Here is a 17518-nt window from a genome sequence, read left to right as displayed (position 1 = left end):
TGCAAAGGGGAGAATAAGCAGGGATTTCTGGAAACTAGATGATGATGTAAATAAGTATATTTATGACAGGAATACACAGAGAAATTGGAGAACTGAGCCTTACCGTGTTTTTTACATGTAGCCGGTGTTTGTCCAGGTGGTGTTTTTGTTCCAGCAATCTCTTCGCCAATTGCATTAACACACCAGCAGTACCCAGTGCTGCCATGGCACTGCTGTGGTTGGTAATGGCCCTTTTCATCACACTGAGGAGCAAAACCACCTATTACTTTTTTATCTCCTCCCAGAGCTACCTGACGTTCCTTCAAACATTGTGTCAAGTCTGTCAACATATATAAAGAGGAAAGAACAGAGATTACAGAGAACACACTCATAAGGGAATAAATGTCCAGAAATAGTAACAGTATAATAAGGAACACTGTATCACTGCTGTGAAAAAGTATTGAGGTGTATCTAAACCCTCTGTAATGTCTGTGTAATTTTATTTTTTAATACGCTCTGATTTAAATGAACCATTTCCTGTCTGGGCCAATGTTGGCATTTTTCACATTCATGTTAGGCCTGAGACCCTGCAGAATGAAATAGCTGTTCCAATTTTTCATGTCACACAATATTTGCGCAGTCAAATCAAACACAAAATTTCAGGTAAAAATACACATATGAATTTTAATGCACACAAACGCAATATCCACATTTTTGGTATAATATAAAAGATGACGATGTATCGAGTAAAGAGATACCAAATATGTGTTTCTAAGAGGGAAGGTCAGGAGATACAAGACTTAATAATTGTGGGAGATGTGCTATTGGAGAAAATAAAAGTACAGTTTTTAGGTGGGGGCCAGACAGGCTTCTCTGAAGAGATGTGCTTTCAGGGATCGTCTGAAAGTGAACAAAGTAGGAGATAGTTCGACAGATTGGGGTGGAGCATTCCAGAGGATGGGAGAGGCTCGAGAGTAGTCCTGGAGGCTAGCAAAGGATGAGGTGAAAAGGGAGCTAGAGAGTAGGAGGTCTTGGGAGGAACGAAATGAACAATTTGGTTGGTATTTTGAGACCAGGTTAGTGATGTAGCTGGAAGCCAGGTTGTGGATGGCTTTGTAAGTTATTGTTAGTAGCTTGAATTTAATTTGTTGGTTGAGTGGCAGCCAATGGAGGGATTGGCAGAGAGGGCAGCAGACACAGAGTGGTTTGTAAGGTAGATGAGCCTGGAAGCAACATTCATGAATGCCAATTGACAGCTTGGCTTGAGCTGGTGGGCTGCCTACAGGCCCCATTCAGTCCTTAGCTTCAAGCTCCAATAGGCTCAACATCAAAAGTGTAGTGTGGCTTGATGCTTGTGTCTGGAAAAAGTACAAGCTTAAAGTATTTTTGGCCACAATAGAATTCAATGAAAACACCTGAAAACATAGAAAAGCAAGCAAAAATGCATGCATCCCACATTTTACTTCCTATAGTTATTAGCTTTCTATTTGATAAAACCTAAAATAAGAAACACTCAAGCAAAACCGCTGAAAAACAGCCAGGGAAACTACCAAAGATGCTCAGCTGAAGTGTGAGTGCAGCCATAGTGCCACACAAATTCTAGTGGTTTGTGAGACTGTGTACATGTGTTTTAGGAGAATTACCATATTTATCGGCATATAACATGCACAGGCGTATAACATGCACCTTCATTTTAGGAGGGAAGATTCAGGAAAACAACTCAAATTTTAAATAAAGATCTTTGAAGCAAAATAAGAGTCAGTGCCCATCAATGCAGCCTAACCATCGCCCATCTGCAACCTGATCAATGCCATCTGCAGCCGCACAATTGCCCATCATTGCAGCTTGATCAATGCCCATCTGCAGCCTGATCAATGCCATGAATGCAGCTTGGTCATTGCCCATCTGCAGCCTCACCTCAGATTACTGCTGCCTCGGAGGGGACAGGGAGGGGGGCGGGACGAGCACTGTCAGATTACTTGCAGTGAAAATCTCCTGTTTACTCGGCGGCCTCTTTAATACAAAGCCTTGGACTGGCTTCTATGATAGACAGAACACTGGTCAAATCCCGGCCCAGGAGACGGTACTTCCTATTACTGAGGCCGTTTAGTAAACGGAAGATTCTCGCTGTATATAATCTGATGGCGCTCGTCCTGCCCAAATCCCCCTTCCCTCCTAGGCAGCCCAAATTGCAGAATCGGCGTATAACATGCACACACTATTTGCACCCCATTTTCAGGGTGAAAAAGTGTATTATACGCCAATAAATATAGTATATCATGTGGTTGGTAGTGCAGATTTGTCATAAACATTTAATTTAATTTTAATAAACGTAATATGTATACATATACATACATATACATACATACATATACACATACACATATATTCTACAGTATATATTATTTCCATATATATGGAATATATTCTTATATACATAGATTTCCAATTATGTAGATAAGAACAGTATAAACTTTTATTTGTTTTGTGTTCTGTGGCCTAGAATGGAGACTTACCATGCCTTTCACATGTAGCTCGTGTTTGTCCAGGTGGAGTTTTTGTGCCAGAAATCTCTGCTCCCATTGCGCTGACACACCAGCAGTGCCCGGTGCTGCTATGGCACTGCTGTGCTTGGTAATTGCCCTTTTCATCACACTGTGGAATATAATGACCAATTATCTTCTTTGCCAGAGCTTCTTGACGCTGCTTCAAGCATGATGTCAATTCTGTCAACATACACAGAAAAGATTAATGATAACCAAAGCTCTTTGCAAGGAAAATGCTCCAAATTTATGAACAGGCTTGGGAAATCCTTGAATTGGTGGCAGGAAATGCCCAAAAAAAACTGTAGACAATGAATGGAGAACCTTTACCCCTAGAAACCAAATCTGAGCAGTTGGTAGAACTAGTACCTTTTTATTATACTCGGGTGCAAAGACATTTATAATATACCACCACTCTATTTTATTTCCCTACAGAGTTTGGTCATCATAACTGGTTTTAGGCACTGGGAGCTTGAAGAGAATTTATTTGGGCCTACGGGACTAATAAAAAAACTCAAAAAAAAAAAAAAAGAAGCAATATTTAACCACCTCAATACAGTGCACTTACACCCCCTTCCTGACCAGACCAATTTTCTGCTTTCAGCGCTCTCACAGTTTGAATGACAATTACTCAGTCATCCAGCACTGTATCCATATGAAACGTGCGTCCTTTTTTCCACACAAATAGAGCTTTCTTTTAGTGGTATTTAATCACTAGTGGGTTTTTTATTTTTTGTGCTATAAATAAAATAAAATGTAAATTTTGTGAAAAAAATGCCTTTGTTTCTGTCATAAATTTTTGCTAATTAGTAATTTTTCTTCATAAATTTTGGCCAAAATTTATACTGCTACCTATCTTTGGTAAAAATAACCCACATTAGTATATATTATTTGGTCTTTGTGAAAGTTATAGAGTCTACAAACTATGGTGCCAATTGCTGAAAATTGATCACATCTGATCAGGCCTTCAGTACATCAGGTGTATCTCATTTCTTGAGATACTAACAAGTCAGGAAAGTACACATATCCCCCAAATGACCCCTTTTTTTACAAAGTAGACATTCCAAGGTATTAAGTAAGTAGCATGGTGAGTTTTTTTAAGTTGTCATTTTTTCCCACAATTCTTTGCAAAATAAAGATTTTTTTTTTATTATTATTTTTTTTTTTTTTTACAAAATTGTCATATTATCAGGTTATTACAATATACAAATTACACCACAAAATACATTCTGCTACTCTTCCCGAGTACGGCAATACCACATGTGTGAGACTTTTACACAGCCTGGACACATACAGAGCACCAACATTGATGTAGTACCTTCAGACGTTCTATGAGCAAAAATGACGCATCTCATTTCTCAACCACCTATTACATTTTTGAAGGCCCTGGAGTACCAGGACAATGGAATTTCCCATAAAATGACCCAATTTTGGAAACGTATAATAATCTGTGAGGCATAATGAGTCTTTTGAACGGTTCATTTTTTTCCAGAAGTTTTTGGAATATGTGGAAAAAATTAAAACGCATTTTTTTTTTTTTTACACAAAATTGTCAATTTATAAGATATTTTTAACACATAGCATGTATATAGAAAAAATTACACCCCAAAATACATTCTGCTACTCTTCCCGAGTATGGCGATACCACATGTGTAGGACTTTTACACAGCCTGGCCACAAGGAGAGGCCGAACATTGAAGTAGTACGTTCAGGCATTCTAGGAGCATAAATGACACATCTCATTTCATTCCTACCTATCACATTTTTGAAGGTCCTGGACCACCAGGACAGTGAAAATTACCCACAATATGACCCCATTTTGGAAAGCAAACACCCCAACGTATATTCTATGAGACATGGGCTGCAAATAGGTACTCGGGTACTCTGATGGCCTGGTGACAGGTACTCGGGTACTCTGATGGCCTGGTGACAGGTACTCTGATGGCTTGGTCACTGGTATTTGGGTATTCTGAAGGGCATGACAACCAATGGCTGCTCACCCCCTTCGGTGGCGAGTGGTGTGCGCCACCATGCTGGACCGCATTGGATGAGTTTCAGATTTTCTCCAGCAATCCTGCCCCATTTCCAGGTGGAGTTCTTGATGTGCCAGAACTTGGGAAGGCAATTTTCAGAGCCATTACAGTTTCATATGTACAGAGCGTAATGGAAAGACTACAAAGGGGAGAATAAGCAGGGGTTTCTGGAAACTAAATGAAGCTAAAGATTATTTTTGATGTCTGCATCCACCTGTATTATTTTTCAAATTGATCCCTGTTCCAGTGGAGTCCTGAGGATCCAAGGTCCAGGCTGTACACAGGGTCACAACTTTTCTTCATATTGGCAATATCCCTTGCCAGTGCTAATCCCCACCCCCTACCACTCAACTTTCAAAGGTCAAAGCAGTCAAACCAGTGGTGGCAAACCTTTTTGAGCCTGAGTGCCCAAACAGCGACACAAAACCAACTTATTTATTTAAAAGTGCCAACACTTTATGACTTATCATCCCTCTGAATGAGCCCTAAGGGACCAAAAATGTACGATTCTGCCAGATTTGCGGGAATGCACTGTGCTCAGAATGCAGGGTTCAGGAATGCGCTGTTTTCATAATGCAGGGTTCAGGAATGTGTTTTGCTCAGAATGCAGGGTTCAGGAATGCGTTGTGCTCAGAATGCAGGGTTCAAGAATGTGTTATGCTCAGAATTTAGGGTTCAGGAATGTGTTTTCCTCAGAATGCAGGGTTCGGGAATATGTTTTGCTCAGAATGCAGGGATCAGGAATGTGTTGTGCTCAGAATGCAGGGATCAGGAATGTGTTGTGCTCAGAATGTCAGGAATGTGTTTTGCTCAGATTGCAGGGATCAGGAATGTGTTTTGCTCAGAATGCACTGAGCAACATACACTGACCTACCTGACACATACACTGACCTACCTGACACATACACTGACCTACCTGACACATACTTCCTGCATTACTCACACCCCCCTCCCCCCACACACAGTGCAATGTAGATCGGAGGATCCATCCTCCACCTTACCTCTCCATGGCCTCATTGTCCATCACATCAGGGCTCTCCCAAGCACTGGGCAGGCAGTATTTCAGGAATCCCTGCCATCCAGTCGCTCTTTGGTGTCCCAGACACCAGAGGTCAGCTAGCAGCCACTGCAGCTCTCCCATGGTCATGATATGCTCCGAGCACTGCCCCTCCCCCTCTACTGTTCCACAGGTTGCATTGCATTTGCCAGAGGGACAGGCTGTACCAAAATAGTTCTGGGGCAGGGGGAGCTGGAATAGGGTGCCACAGAGAGTAATAGGGGTCCAGGGGAGGCAATAAGCTGCAGAGGATGATGCAAGAAAAAGGGAGTTGGCTCCTCCATGCCTGCACCACCAGTGCAAGTGACTGCCTGGCTGGGGGATCCCCCCCCATGCGTGTTGCATGCCCACAGAGAGGCTTTGGCGTGCCAGCTGTGGCACACGTGCCACAAGTTCACCATCACTGGCCTATAGTAGTATCCACTGAAGCTCTTGCATCTGATAGTTTAGAAAAAAGGCCAGAGCATGTGTGAGGTCATTGTGAGGAACCCTAAAGTTGGTCATACATTACAAGATTGTATCAGAACAAGTCAATCTTTATTATGAACCAAAGCTGTTCTCATTTTTCCCTATAATTGTCCATAGTAAAGTTAGAATTTTGCCTATTTCTTCAATTGTGGGTTGTTGGAACTATCTATATCTGGTAAACTTAATGATATACATTTTATATTAACATCCACAAGAAAAGGAATCCAGTTTTTATCAGTTTGACATAACTAAAGATGAAGAAATACAATAATATCTTATCTCTGAGTTAAAGATTTACTAAAGATTCAGATAAAAAACACAAGCATGTAATACTTACCTGCTCTGTGCAATATTGCACAGAGCAGGCCCAATTCTCCTCTCTGTTGGCACTCCTGACCTCTCCCCCCTGCTGAGTGTGCTCTGGGGGTACTTGTGCGTGTTTGCTTCTGAGTCTCCTCTGTGTTTTTGTGAGACACACTCGCTTCCTCCTTACTGGCAGTCACTGACAGCAGCGGCAGCCAATGGCTTCCATTGCTGTGTTTCAGCCAATGAGGGGGGAGAGACCCAGGAGAGCCGATGCTCTTATTCATCTCGCTGGATAGAGATGGAGCTTTGGTAAGTATTAGGAAGGGCTGAAGGGGGAACTAAACACTGAAGTTTTTTTATGTTTATGTATAGAATGTATGAAGGTAAAAAAAACCTTCACCTTTTACAACCACTTTAAGTTTAATCTTTGCAACATTTTATTGAAGAAAATCTTTGTTTTGCTTTTAAGTTTATACATAAATGAACAGAACCCTTCACTGGACACACCTAAATTGATAATTTAGAGGAGTACTCACATACTTTTGGCCATATAATAGGTGAAGTGGTCAGTAGGGATGAGCTCAGTTTTCAGTCCAAACAAAAGATTGGACCAAACATGTGACCTAAAGCAACGGTAGCGTGATTGAGGGCTGTCCATAGTATTGTGTGTTTTATGTAATTGGAGATTGAAGGCTGCTCTCAATCAGATTTTAGAACCATTGCATCAGGAATATAAGAGTATATAAAAGGCACAATCAGGAAGCAGAGCTTCTATATTTAGTAAGTAAATATGGCTATATATATTTGTTGACTGGGCTTGTACACCTAAAACCAAGCTGAGTGGGCAAGTTTTCTCTTTATTTTTTCCTTTTCAAATGAGTCTTTTGCAGGTCCATCCCAGGTCAACAACATTTTTTTCAACAAGAACATTTATAATGGGCTTTCCAGCCCTCTGATACACCTGAGTGACAGAACCTGTTTTCTTTCACCTGGTGTTCCTAATATGACTCTGTGTTCTAATCTTGTGATTTTAAGGCTAGAGTAACCACAGGTCTAGGTGGGTGGTAGCACAAGAACTTGGCCTATGGAAGAATGAAGTATAATTCCCATCTTGCCTTCAAGACAATATATTCCAAGCCCACACTCACCAAAGTCCTCTCCAGAGTCAATCAATATGATGATGTAAATAAGTATATTTATGACAGGAATACACAGAGAAATTGGAGAACTGAGTCTTACCTTGTTTTTTACATGTAGCCGGTGTTTGTCCAGGTGGAGTTTTAGTTCCAGCAATCTCTTCGCCAATTGCATTAACACACCAGCAGTACCCAGTGCTGCCATGGCACTGCTGTGGTTGGTAATGGCCCTTTTCATCACACTGAGGAGCAAAACCACCTATTACTTTTTTATCTCCTCCCAGAGCTACCTGACGTTCCTTCAAGCATTGTGTCAAGTCTGTCAACATATATAAAGAGGAAAGAAAAGAGATTACAGAGAACACACTCATAAGGGAATAAATGTCCAGAAATAGTAACAGTATAATAAGGAACACTGCATCACTGCTGTGAAAAAGTATTGAGGTGTATCTAAACCCTCTGTAATGTCTGTGTAATTTTAAAAAGTTAATTCTTTTTTTTAATACGCTCTGATTTAAATGAACCATTTCCTGTCTGGGCCAATGTTGCTATTTTTCACATTCATGTTAGGCCTGAGGCCCTGTAGAATGAAATAGCTGTTCCAATTTTTCATGTTACACAATATTTGCGCAGTCAAATCAAACACAAAATTTCAGGTAAAAATACACATATGAATTTTAATGCACACAATATCCACATTTTTGGTATAATATGAAAGATGACGATGTATTGAGTAAAGAGATACCAAATATGTGTTTCTAAGAGGGAGGGTCAGGAGATACAAGACTTAATAATTGTGGGAGATGTGCTAATGGAGAAAATAAAAGTACAGTTTTTAGGTGGGGGCCAGACAGGCTTCTCTGAAGAGATGTGTTTTCAGGGATCGTCTGAAAGTGAACAAAGTAGGAGATAGTTCGACAGATTGGGGTGGAGCATTCCAGAGGATGGGAGAGGCTCGAGAGAAGTCCTGGAGGCGAGCAAAGGATGAGGTGACAATGGACCTAGAGAGTAGGAGTTCTTGAGAGGAACGAAATGAACAATTTGGTTGGTATTTTGAGACCAGGTTAGTGATGTAGCTGCAAGCCAGGTTGTGGATGGCTTTGTAAGTTATTGTTAGTATCTTGAATTTTATTTGTTGGTTTGAGTGGCAGCCAATGGAGGGATTGGCAGAGAGGATAGCAGACACAAAGCGGTTTGTAAGGTAGATGAGCCTGGAAGCAACATTCATGAATGCCAATTGACAGCTTGGCTTGAGCTGGTGGGCTGCCTACAGGCCCCATTCAGTCCTGAGCATTTTGTAGCTTCAAGCTCCAATAGGCTCAACATCAAAAGTGTAGTGTGGCTTGATGCTTGTGTCTGGAAAAAGTACAAGCTTAACCACTTTCAGACCGGACCAATTTGCTGGTCAAAGACCAGACCACTTTTTGCGATTCGGCACTGCGTCGCTTTAACTGACAATCGCGCGGTCGTGCGACGTGGCTCCCAAACAAAATTAACGTCCTTTTTTTCCCACAAATAGAGCTTTCTTTTGGTGGTATTTGATCACCCCTGCGGTTTTTATTTTTTGCGCTATAAACAAAAATAGAGCGATAATTTTGAAAAAAACGCATTATTTTTTACTTTTTGTAATAATAAATATCCCCCAAAAATATATAAAAAAACATTTTTTTCCCTCAGTTTAGGCCGATACGTATTCTTCTACATATTTTTGGTAAAAAAAATCGCAATAAGTGATTATTGATTGGTTTGCGCAAAAGTTATAGCGTTTACAAAATAGGGATAGTTTTATAGCATTTTTATTAATAATTTTTTATTATTATTTTTTTTACTAGTAATGGCGGCGATCTGCGATTTTTATTGTGACTGCGACATTGTGGGGGACCCATCGGACATTTTTGACACATTTTTGGGACCATTGTCATTTATACAGTAATCACTGCTATATAAATGCAGTGATTCCTGTGTAAATGACACTGGCAGTGAAAGGGTTAACCAGTGGGTGGCAGTGTAGGGGTTAAGTGTTCCTAGGGGTGTGTTACTAACTGTGGGGGGGTTGGGCTTTCATTTAGTGTACACTGATCTCTGCTCCAATCACATGGAGCAGAGATCAGCGTCACTAGTTGCTAGGCAGAATGGAAAAATGTTGTTTATACAGCATTTCCTCCATTCGGCCGCTCCGTGAGACGATCGCGGGGATGCCCGCGGCGATCGAGTCCGCGGGTCCCGCGACCGGACTCACGGGGGTCCCGACCAGCGCGGGAGAGCGCCGCCGGCGGCGCGCTCCCGATGGCACGGCGGCAACGAATATTGGACGTACATGTACGCCAATATGCCTGCCCGTGCCATTCTGTCGACGTAAATCGTCGTGCACTGGTCGGGAAGTGGTTAAAGTATTTTTGGCCACAATAGAATTCAATGAAAACACCTGAAAACATAGAAAAGCAAGCAAAAATGCATGCATCCCACATTTTACTTCCTATAGTTATTAGCTTTCTATTTGATAAAACCTAAAATAAGAAACACTCAAGCAAAACCGCTGAAAAACAGCCAGGGAAACTACCAAAGATGCTCAGCTGAAGTGTGAGTGCAGCCATAGTGCCACACAAATTCTAGTGGTTTGTGAGACTGTGTACATGTGTTTTAGAAGAATTACCGTATTTATTGGCATATAACATGCACCTTCATTTTAGGAGGGAAGATTCAGGAAAACAAATTTAAATAAAGAACTTTGAAGCAAAATAAGAGTCAGTGCCCATCAATGCAGCCTCACCATCGCCCATCTGCAACCTGATCAATGCCATCTGCAGCCGCACAATTGCCCATCAATGCAGCTTGATCAATGCCCATCTGCAGCCTGATCAATGTAATGAATGCAGCTTGGTCATTGCCCATCTGCAGCCTCACCTCAGATTACTGCTGCCTCGGAGGGGGGGGGAGGGGCGGGATGAGCGCCGTCAGATTACTTGCAGTGAGAATCTCCTGTTTACTCGGCGGCCTCTTTAATACAAAGCCCCGCCTCTTGGACCGGCTTCTATGATAGACAGAACACTGGTCCAATGCCAGCCCAGGAGACGGGACTTCCTATTACTGAGGCTGTTTAGTAAACGGAAGATTCTCGCTGTATATAATCTGATGGCGCTCGTCCTGCCCAAATCCCCCTTCCCTTCTAGGCAGCCCAAATTGCAGTATCGGCGTATTTTCAGGGTGAAAAAGTGTATTATACGCCAATAAATACAGTATATCATGTGGTTGGTAGTGCAGATTTGTCATAAACATTTGATTTAATTTTAATAAACGTAATATGTAATATATATATATATATATATATATATATATATATATACATATACATACACACACACACACACACATATACTCTACAGTATATATTATTTCCATATATATGGAATATATTCTTATGTACAGAGATTCTTATATGCATAGATTTCCAATTATGTAGATAAGAACAGTATGAACTTTTATTTGTTTTGTGTGTTGTGTGACGTTTTAGAAGTAAATACTAGTGGTGTCGATATTTTTTCTGATGAGTTCTGTGGCCTAGAATGGAGACTTACCATGCCTTTCACATGTAGCTCGTGTTTGTCCAGGTGGAGTTTTTGTGCCAGCAATCTCTGCTCCCATTGCGCTGACACACCAGCAGTGCCCGGTGCTGCTATGGCACTGCTGTGCTTGGTAATTGCCCTTTTCATCACACTGTGGAATATAATGACCAATTATCTTCTTTGCCAGAGCTTCTTGACGCTGCTTCAAGCATGATGTCAATTCTGTCAACATACACAGAAAAGATTAATGATAACCAAAGCTCTTTGCAAGGAAAATGCTCCAAATTTATGAACAGGATTGGAAAATCTTGAATTGGTGTCAGGAAATGCCAAAAAAAAACTGTAGACAATGAATGGAGAACCTTTACCCCTAGAAACAAATCTGAGCAGTTGGTAGAACTAGTACCTTTTTATTATACTCGGGTGCAAAGACATTTATAATATACCACCACTCTATTTTATTTCCCTACAGAGTTTGGTCATCATAACTGGTTTTAGGCACTGGGAGCTTGAAGAGAATTTATTTGGGCCTACAGGACTAATAAAAAAACTCCAAAAAAAAAAGAAGCAGTATTTAACCTCAATACAGTGCACTTACACCCCCTTCCTGACCAGACCAATTTTCAGCTTTCAGCGCTCTCACAGTTTGAATAACAATTACTCAGTCATCCAACACTGTATCCATAGGAAACGTGCGTCCTTTTTTCCACACAAATAGAGCTTTCTTTTAGTGGTATTTAATCACTAGTGGGTTTTTTATTTTTTGTGCTATAAATAAAATAAAACATACATTTTGTGAAAAAAATGCCTTTTTCTTTGTTTCTGTCATAAATTTTTGCTAATTAGTAATTTTTCTTCATAAATTTTGGCCAAAATTTATACTGCTACGTATCTTTGGTAAAAATAACCCACATTAGTATATATTATTTGGTCTTTGTGAAAGTTATAGAGTCTACAAACTATGGTGCCAATCGCTGAAAATTTATCACATCTGATCAGGCCTTCAGTACATCAGGTGTACCTCATTTCTTGAGACACTAACAATTCAGAAAAGTACAAATACCCCCCAAATGACCCCTTTTTACAAAGTAGACATTCCAAGGTATTAAGTAAGTAGCATGGTGAGTTTTTTTAAGTTGTCATTTTTTCCCACAATTTTTTGCAAAATGAAGATTTTTTTTTTTATTATTATTTTTTTTTTTTTTTACAAAATTGTCATATTATCAGGTTATTTCTCACACACAGCATATGCATACAACAAATTACACCACAAAATACATTCTGCTACTCTTCCCGAGTACGGCGATACCACATGTGTGAGACTTTTACACAGCCTGGCCACATACAGAGCACCAACATTGATGTAGTACCTTCAGACGTTCTATGAGCAAAAATGACGCATCTCATTTCTCAACCACCCATTACACTTTTGAAGGCCCTGGAGTACCAGGCCAATGGAATTTCCCATGAAATGACCCCATTTCGGAAAGCAAACACCCCAACCTATAATCTGTGAGTCATAATGAGTCTTTTGAACGGTTCATTTTTTTCCAGAAGTTTTTGGAATATGTGGAAAAAATTAAAACATTTTTTTTTACACAAAATTGACAATTTATAAGATATTTTTAACACATAGCATGTATATAGCAAAAATTACACCCCAAAATACATTCTGCTACTCTTCCCGAGTATGGCGATACCACATGTGTAGGACTTTTACACAGCCTGGCCACATAGAGAGGCCGAACATTGAAGTAGTACGTTCAGGCATTCTAGGAGCATAAATGACACATCTCATTTCATTCCTACCTATCACACTTTTGAAGGTCCTGGACCACCAGGACAGTGAAATTACCCACAATATGACCCCATTTTGGAAAGCAAACACCCCAACGTATATTCTATGAGACATGGGCTGCAAATAGGTACTCTGGTACTCTGATGGCCTGGTGACAGGTACTCGGGTACTAAGATGAACTGTGACAGGTACTCAGGTACTCAGATGAACTGTGACAGGTACTCGGGTACTCAGATGGACTGGGACAGGTACTCGGGTACTCAGATGGACTGGGACAGGTACTCGGGTACTCAGATGGACTGGGACAGGTACTCGGGTACTCAGATGGACTGGGACAGGTACTCGGGTACTCTGATGGGCCGTGACAGGTACTCGGGTACTCTGATTGGCCGTGACAGGTACTCGGGTACTCTGATGGGCCGTGACAGGTACTCGGGTACTCTGATGGGCCGTGACAGGTACTCGGGTACTCTGATGGGCCGTGACAGGTACTCAGGTACTCTGATGTGCCGGGACAGGTACTCGGGTACTCTGATGGGCTGGGACAGGTACTCGGGTACTCTGATGGGCTGTGACAGGTACTCTGATGGACTGTGATTGACAGGTACTATGAGGGGTGGTGACAGGTCCTCTTTATTGGGGGAGGGCAATCAGTGTGCTTGATGTGTACTGTAGGCGGTAACGAGATGTTACCGCAATCTCCTCCTCACACACGATCGGTGTGTGAGCAGGAGAACCCAGTAACATCTCGTTACCGTGGTTTGTTTACATTTTAGTGAAAGGATCACAGCCGATCATGTGGGTAAACAGCCGGCCAATGGCTGTTTACCAGCGTTGGTGATGAGCAGTGTTCCCGCATGCGCCATGTACAGTCGGGGTGTGACCATCTGTGATCGGCTGTGACTTCATCCCGGCCGATCACGTGGTAAACAGCCATAACCAATGGCTGCGCACCCCCTTCGGTGGTGAGCGGTGTATCCGTGACACGCCGCCACCTAAGAAACAGGGATGCGCGCGCATGATCGCGCGCATTCCCTGTTTAAACGGGAGGCCATCATATGACAGCCTCCCGCCACAATAGGTGCGCCACCATGCTGGACCGCATTGGATGAGTTCCAGATTTTCTCCAGCAATCCCGCCCCATTTCCAGGTGGAGTTCTTGATGTGCCAGAACTTGGGAAGGCAATTTGCAGAGCCATTACAGTTTCATATGTACAGAGCGTAATGGAAAGACTGCAAAGGGGAGAATAAGCAGGGATTTCTGGAAACTAGATGAAGTTAAAGATTCTTTTTGATGTCTGCATCCACCTGTATTATTTTCAAATTGATCCCTGTTCCAGTGGAGTCCTGAGGATCCTAGGTCCAGGCTGTACACAGGGTCACAACTTTTCTTCATATTGGCAATATCCCTTGCCAGTGCTAATCCCCACCCCCTACCACTCAACTTTCAAAGGTCAAAGCAGTCAAACCAGAGGTGGCAAACCTTTTTGAGCCTGAGTGCCCAAACAGCGACACAAAACCAACTTATTTATTTAAAAGTGCCAACACTTTATGACTTATCATCCCTCTGAATGAGCCCTAAGGGACCAAAAATGTAAGATTCTGCCAGATTTGCGGGAATGCGCTGTGCTCAGAATGCAGGGTTCAGGAATGCACTGTGCTCAGAATGCAGGGTTCAGGAATGCGCTGTTTTCATAATGCAGGGTTCAGGAATGTGTTTTCCTCAGAATGCAGGGTTCAGGAATGCACTGTGCTCAGAATGCAGGGTTCAGGAATGCGCTGTTTTCATAATGCAGGGTTCAGGAATGTGTTTTCCTCAGAATGCAGGGTTCGGGAATATGTTTTGCTCAGAATGCAGGGTTCAGGAATGTGTTGTGCTCAGAATGCAGGGATCAGGAATGTGTTTTGCTCAGAATGCAGGGATCAGGAATGTGTTTTGCTCAGAATGCACTGAGCAACATACACTGACCTACCTGCAACATACACTGACCTACCTCACACATACACTGACCTACCTCACACATACACTGACCTATCTCACACATACACTGACCTACCTCACACATACACTGACCTACCTCACACATACACTGACCTACCTGACACATACTTCCTGCACTACTCACACCCCCCTCCCCCAGTGCAATGTAGATCGGAGGATCCATCCTCCACCTTACCTCTCCATGGCCTCATTGTCCATCACATCAGGGCTCTCCCAAGCACTGGGCAGGCAGTATTTCAGGAATCCCTGCCATCCAGTCGCTCTTTGGTGTCCCAGACACCAGAGGTCAGCTAGCAGCCACTGCAGCTCTCCCATGGTCATGATCTGCTCCGAGCACTGCCCCTCCCCCTCTACTGTTCCACAGGTCGCATTGTATTTGCCAGAGGGACAGGCTGTGCCAAAATAGTTCTGGGGCAGGGGGAGCTGGAATAGGGTGCCACAGAGAGTAATGCTCGAATGCCTCACTGGAGGTGTAGGGGTCCAGGGGAGGCAATAAGCTGCAGAGGATGATGCAAGAAAAAGGGAGTTGGCTCCTCCATGCCTGCACCACCAGTGCAAGTGACTACCTGGCTGGGGGATTCCCCCCCATCCTGGCAGCGTGCTGCGTGCACATAGAGAGGCTTTGGCGTGCCAGCTGTGGCACGCATGCCACAAGTTCACCATCACTGGCCTATAGTAGTATCCACTGAAGCTCTTGCATCTGATAGTTTAGAAAACAGGCCAGAGCATGTGTGAGGTCATTGTGAGGAACCCTAAAGTTGGTCATACATTACAGGATTGTATCAGAACAGGTCAATCTTTATTATGAACCAAAGCTGTTCTCATTTTCCCTATAATTGTCCATAGTAAAGTTAGAATTTTGCCTATTTCTTCAATTGTGGGTTGTTGGAACTATCTATATCTGGTAAACTTGATGAAATATATTTTATATTAACATCCACAAGAAAAGGAATCCAGTTTTTATCAGTTTGACATAACTAAAGATGAAGAAATACAATAATATCTTATCTCTGAGTTAAAGATTTACTAAAGATTCAGATAAAAAACACAAACAAGTAATACTTACCTGCTCTGTGCAATATTGCACAGAGCAGGCCCAATTCTCCTCTCTGTTGGCACTCCTGACCTCTCCCCCCTGCTGAGTGTGCTCTGGGGGCACTTGTGCGTGTTTGCTTCTGAGTCTCCTCTGTGTTTTTGTGAGACACACTCGCTTCCTCCTTACTGGCAGTCACTGACAGCAGCGGCAGCCAATGGCTTCCATTGCTGTGTTTCAGCCAATGAGGGGGGAGAGAACCAGGAGAGCCGATGCTCTTATTCACATCGCTGGATAGAGATGGAGCTTTGGTAAGTATTAGGAAGGGCTGAAGGGGGAACTAAACACTGAAGTTTTTTTATGTTTATGTATAGAATGTATGAAGGTAAAAAAAACCTTCACCTTTTACAACCACTTTAAGTTTAATCTTTGCAACATTTTATTGAAGAAAATCTTTGTTTTGCTTTTAAGTTTATACATAAATGAACAGAACCCTTCACTGGACACACCTAAATTGATAATTTAGAGGAGTACTCACATACTTTTGGTCATATAATAGGTGAAGTGGTCAGTAGGGATGAGCTCAGTTTTCAGTCCAAACAAAAGATTGGACCAAACATGTGACCTAAAGCAACGGTAGCGTGATTGAGGGCTGTCCATAGTATTGTGTGTTTTATGTAATTGGAGATTGAAGGCTGCTCTCAATCAGATCGACCATTTCATCAGGAATATAAGAGTATATAAAAGGCACAATCAGGAAGCAGAGCTTCTATATTTAGTAAATAAATATGGCTATATATATTTGTTGACTGGGCTTGTAGACCTAAAACCAAGCTGAGTGGGCAAGTTTTCTCTTTATTTTTTCCTTTTCAAATGAGTCTTTTGCAGGTCCATCCCAGGTCAACAACATTTTTTTCAACAAGAACATTTATAATGGGCTTTCCAGCCCTCTGATACACCTGAGTGACAGAACCTGTTTTCTTTTAGCTGGTGTTTCTAATATGACTCTGTGTTCTAATCTTGTGATTTTAAGGCTAGAGTAACCACAGGTCTAGGTGGGTGGTAGCACAAGAACTTGGCCTATGAAAGAATGAAGTATAATTCCCATCTTGCCTTCAAGACAATATATTCCAAGCCCACACTCACCAAAGTCCTCTCCAGAGTCAATCAATATGATGATGTAAATAAGTATATTTATGACAGGAATACACAGAGAAATTGGAGAACTGAGTCTTACCTTGTTTTTTACATGTAGCTGGTGTTTGTCCAGGTGGAGTTTTAGTTCCAGCAATCTCTTCGCCAATTGCATTAACACACCAGCAGTACCCAGTGCTGCCATGACACTGCTGTGGTTGGTAATGGCCCTTTTCATCACACTGAGGAGCAAAACCACCTATTACTTTTTTATCTCCTCCCAGAGCTACCTGACGTTCCTTCAAACATTGTGTCAAGTCTGTCAACATATATAAAGAGGAAAGAACAGAGATTACAGAGAACACACTCATAAGGGAATAAATGTCCAGAAATAGTAACAGTATAATAAGGAACACTGCATCACTGCTGTGAAAAAGTATTGAGGTGTATCTAAACCCTCTGTAAT

At 42.0% G+C, this 17518-nt stretch overlaps 1 protein-coding gene across 3 annotated transcripts in view; it reads right to left on the bottom strand.

The window, feature by feature from the left end:
* The window catches only part of LOC143988774 (thyroglobulin-like), a 308918-nt gene that overhangs the window by 163893 nt on the left and 127507 nt on the right, over positions 1-17518 (bottom strand). For all 3 annotated transcript variants that reach the window (XM_077488623.1, XM_077488624.1, XM_077488625.1), the window contains exons 13-17: positions 17156-17371; positions 11098-11307; positions 7626-7841; positions 2496-2705; positions 104-319 (exon numbers count right to left, since the gene is read on the bottom strand). In XM_077488623.1, the coding sequence (XP_077344749.1) occupies positions 104-319; positions 2496-2705; positions 7626-7841; positions 11098-11307; positions 17156-17371 (1068 nt within the window). The remainder of the gene's footprint in view (positions 1-103; positions 320-2495; positions 2706-7625; positions 7842-11097; positions 11308-17155; positions 17372-17518) is intronic.

Source organism: Lithobates pipiens, unplaced genomic scaffold, assembly GCF_037356315.1.
Source record: "Lithobates pipiens isolate NorthernLeopardFrog02 unplaced genomic scaffold, aLitPip1_a1.2 Scaffold_18, whole genome shotgun sequence".
NCBI classification, from domain to species: Eukaryota; Metazoa; Chordata; class Amphibia; order Anura; family Ranidae; genus Lithobates; species Lithobates pipiens.
Note: the sequence above shows the minus strand (reverse complement) of the source record. Positions and strands in the feature narration are given on the sequence as shown.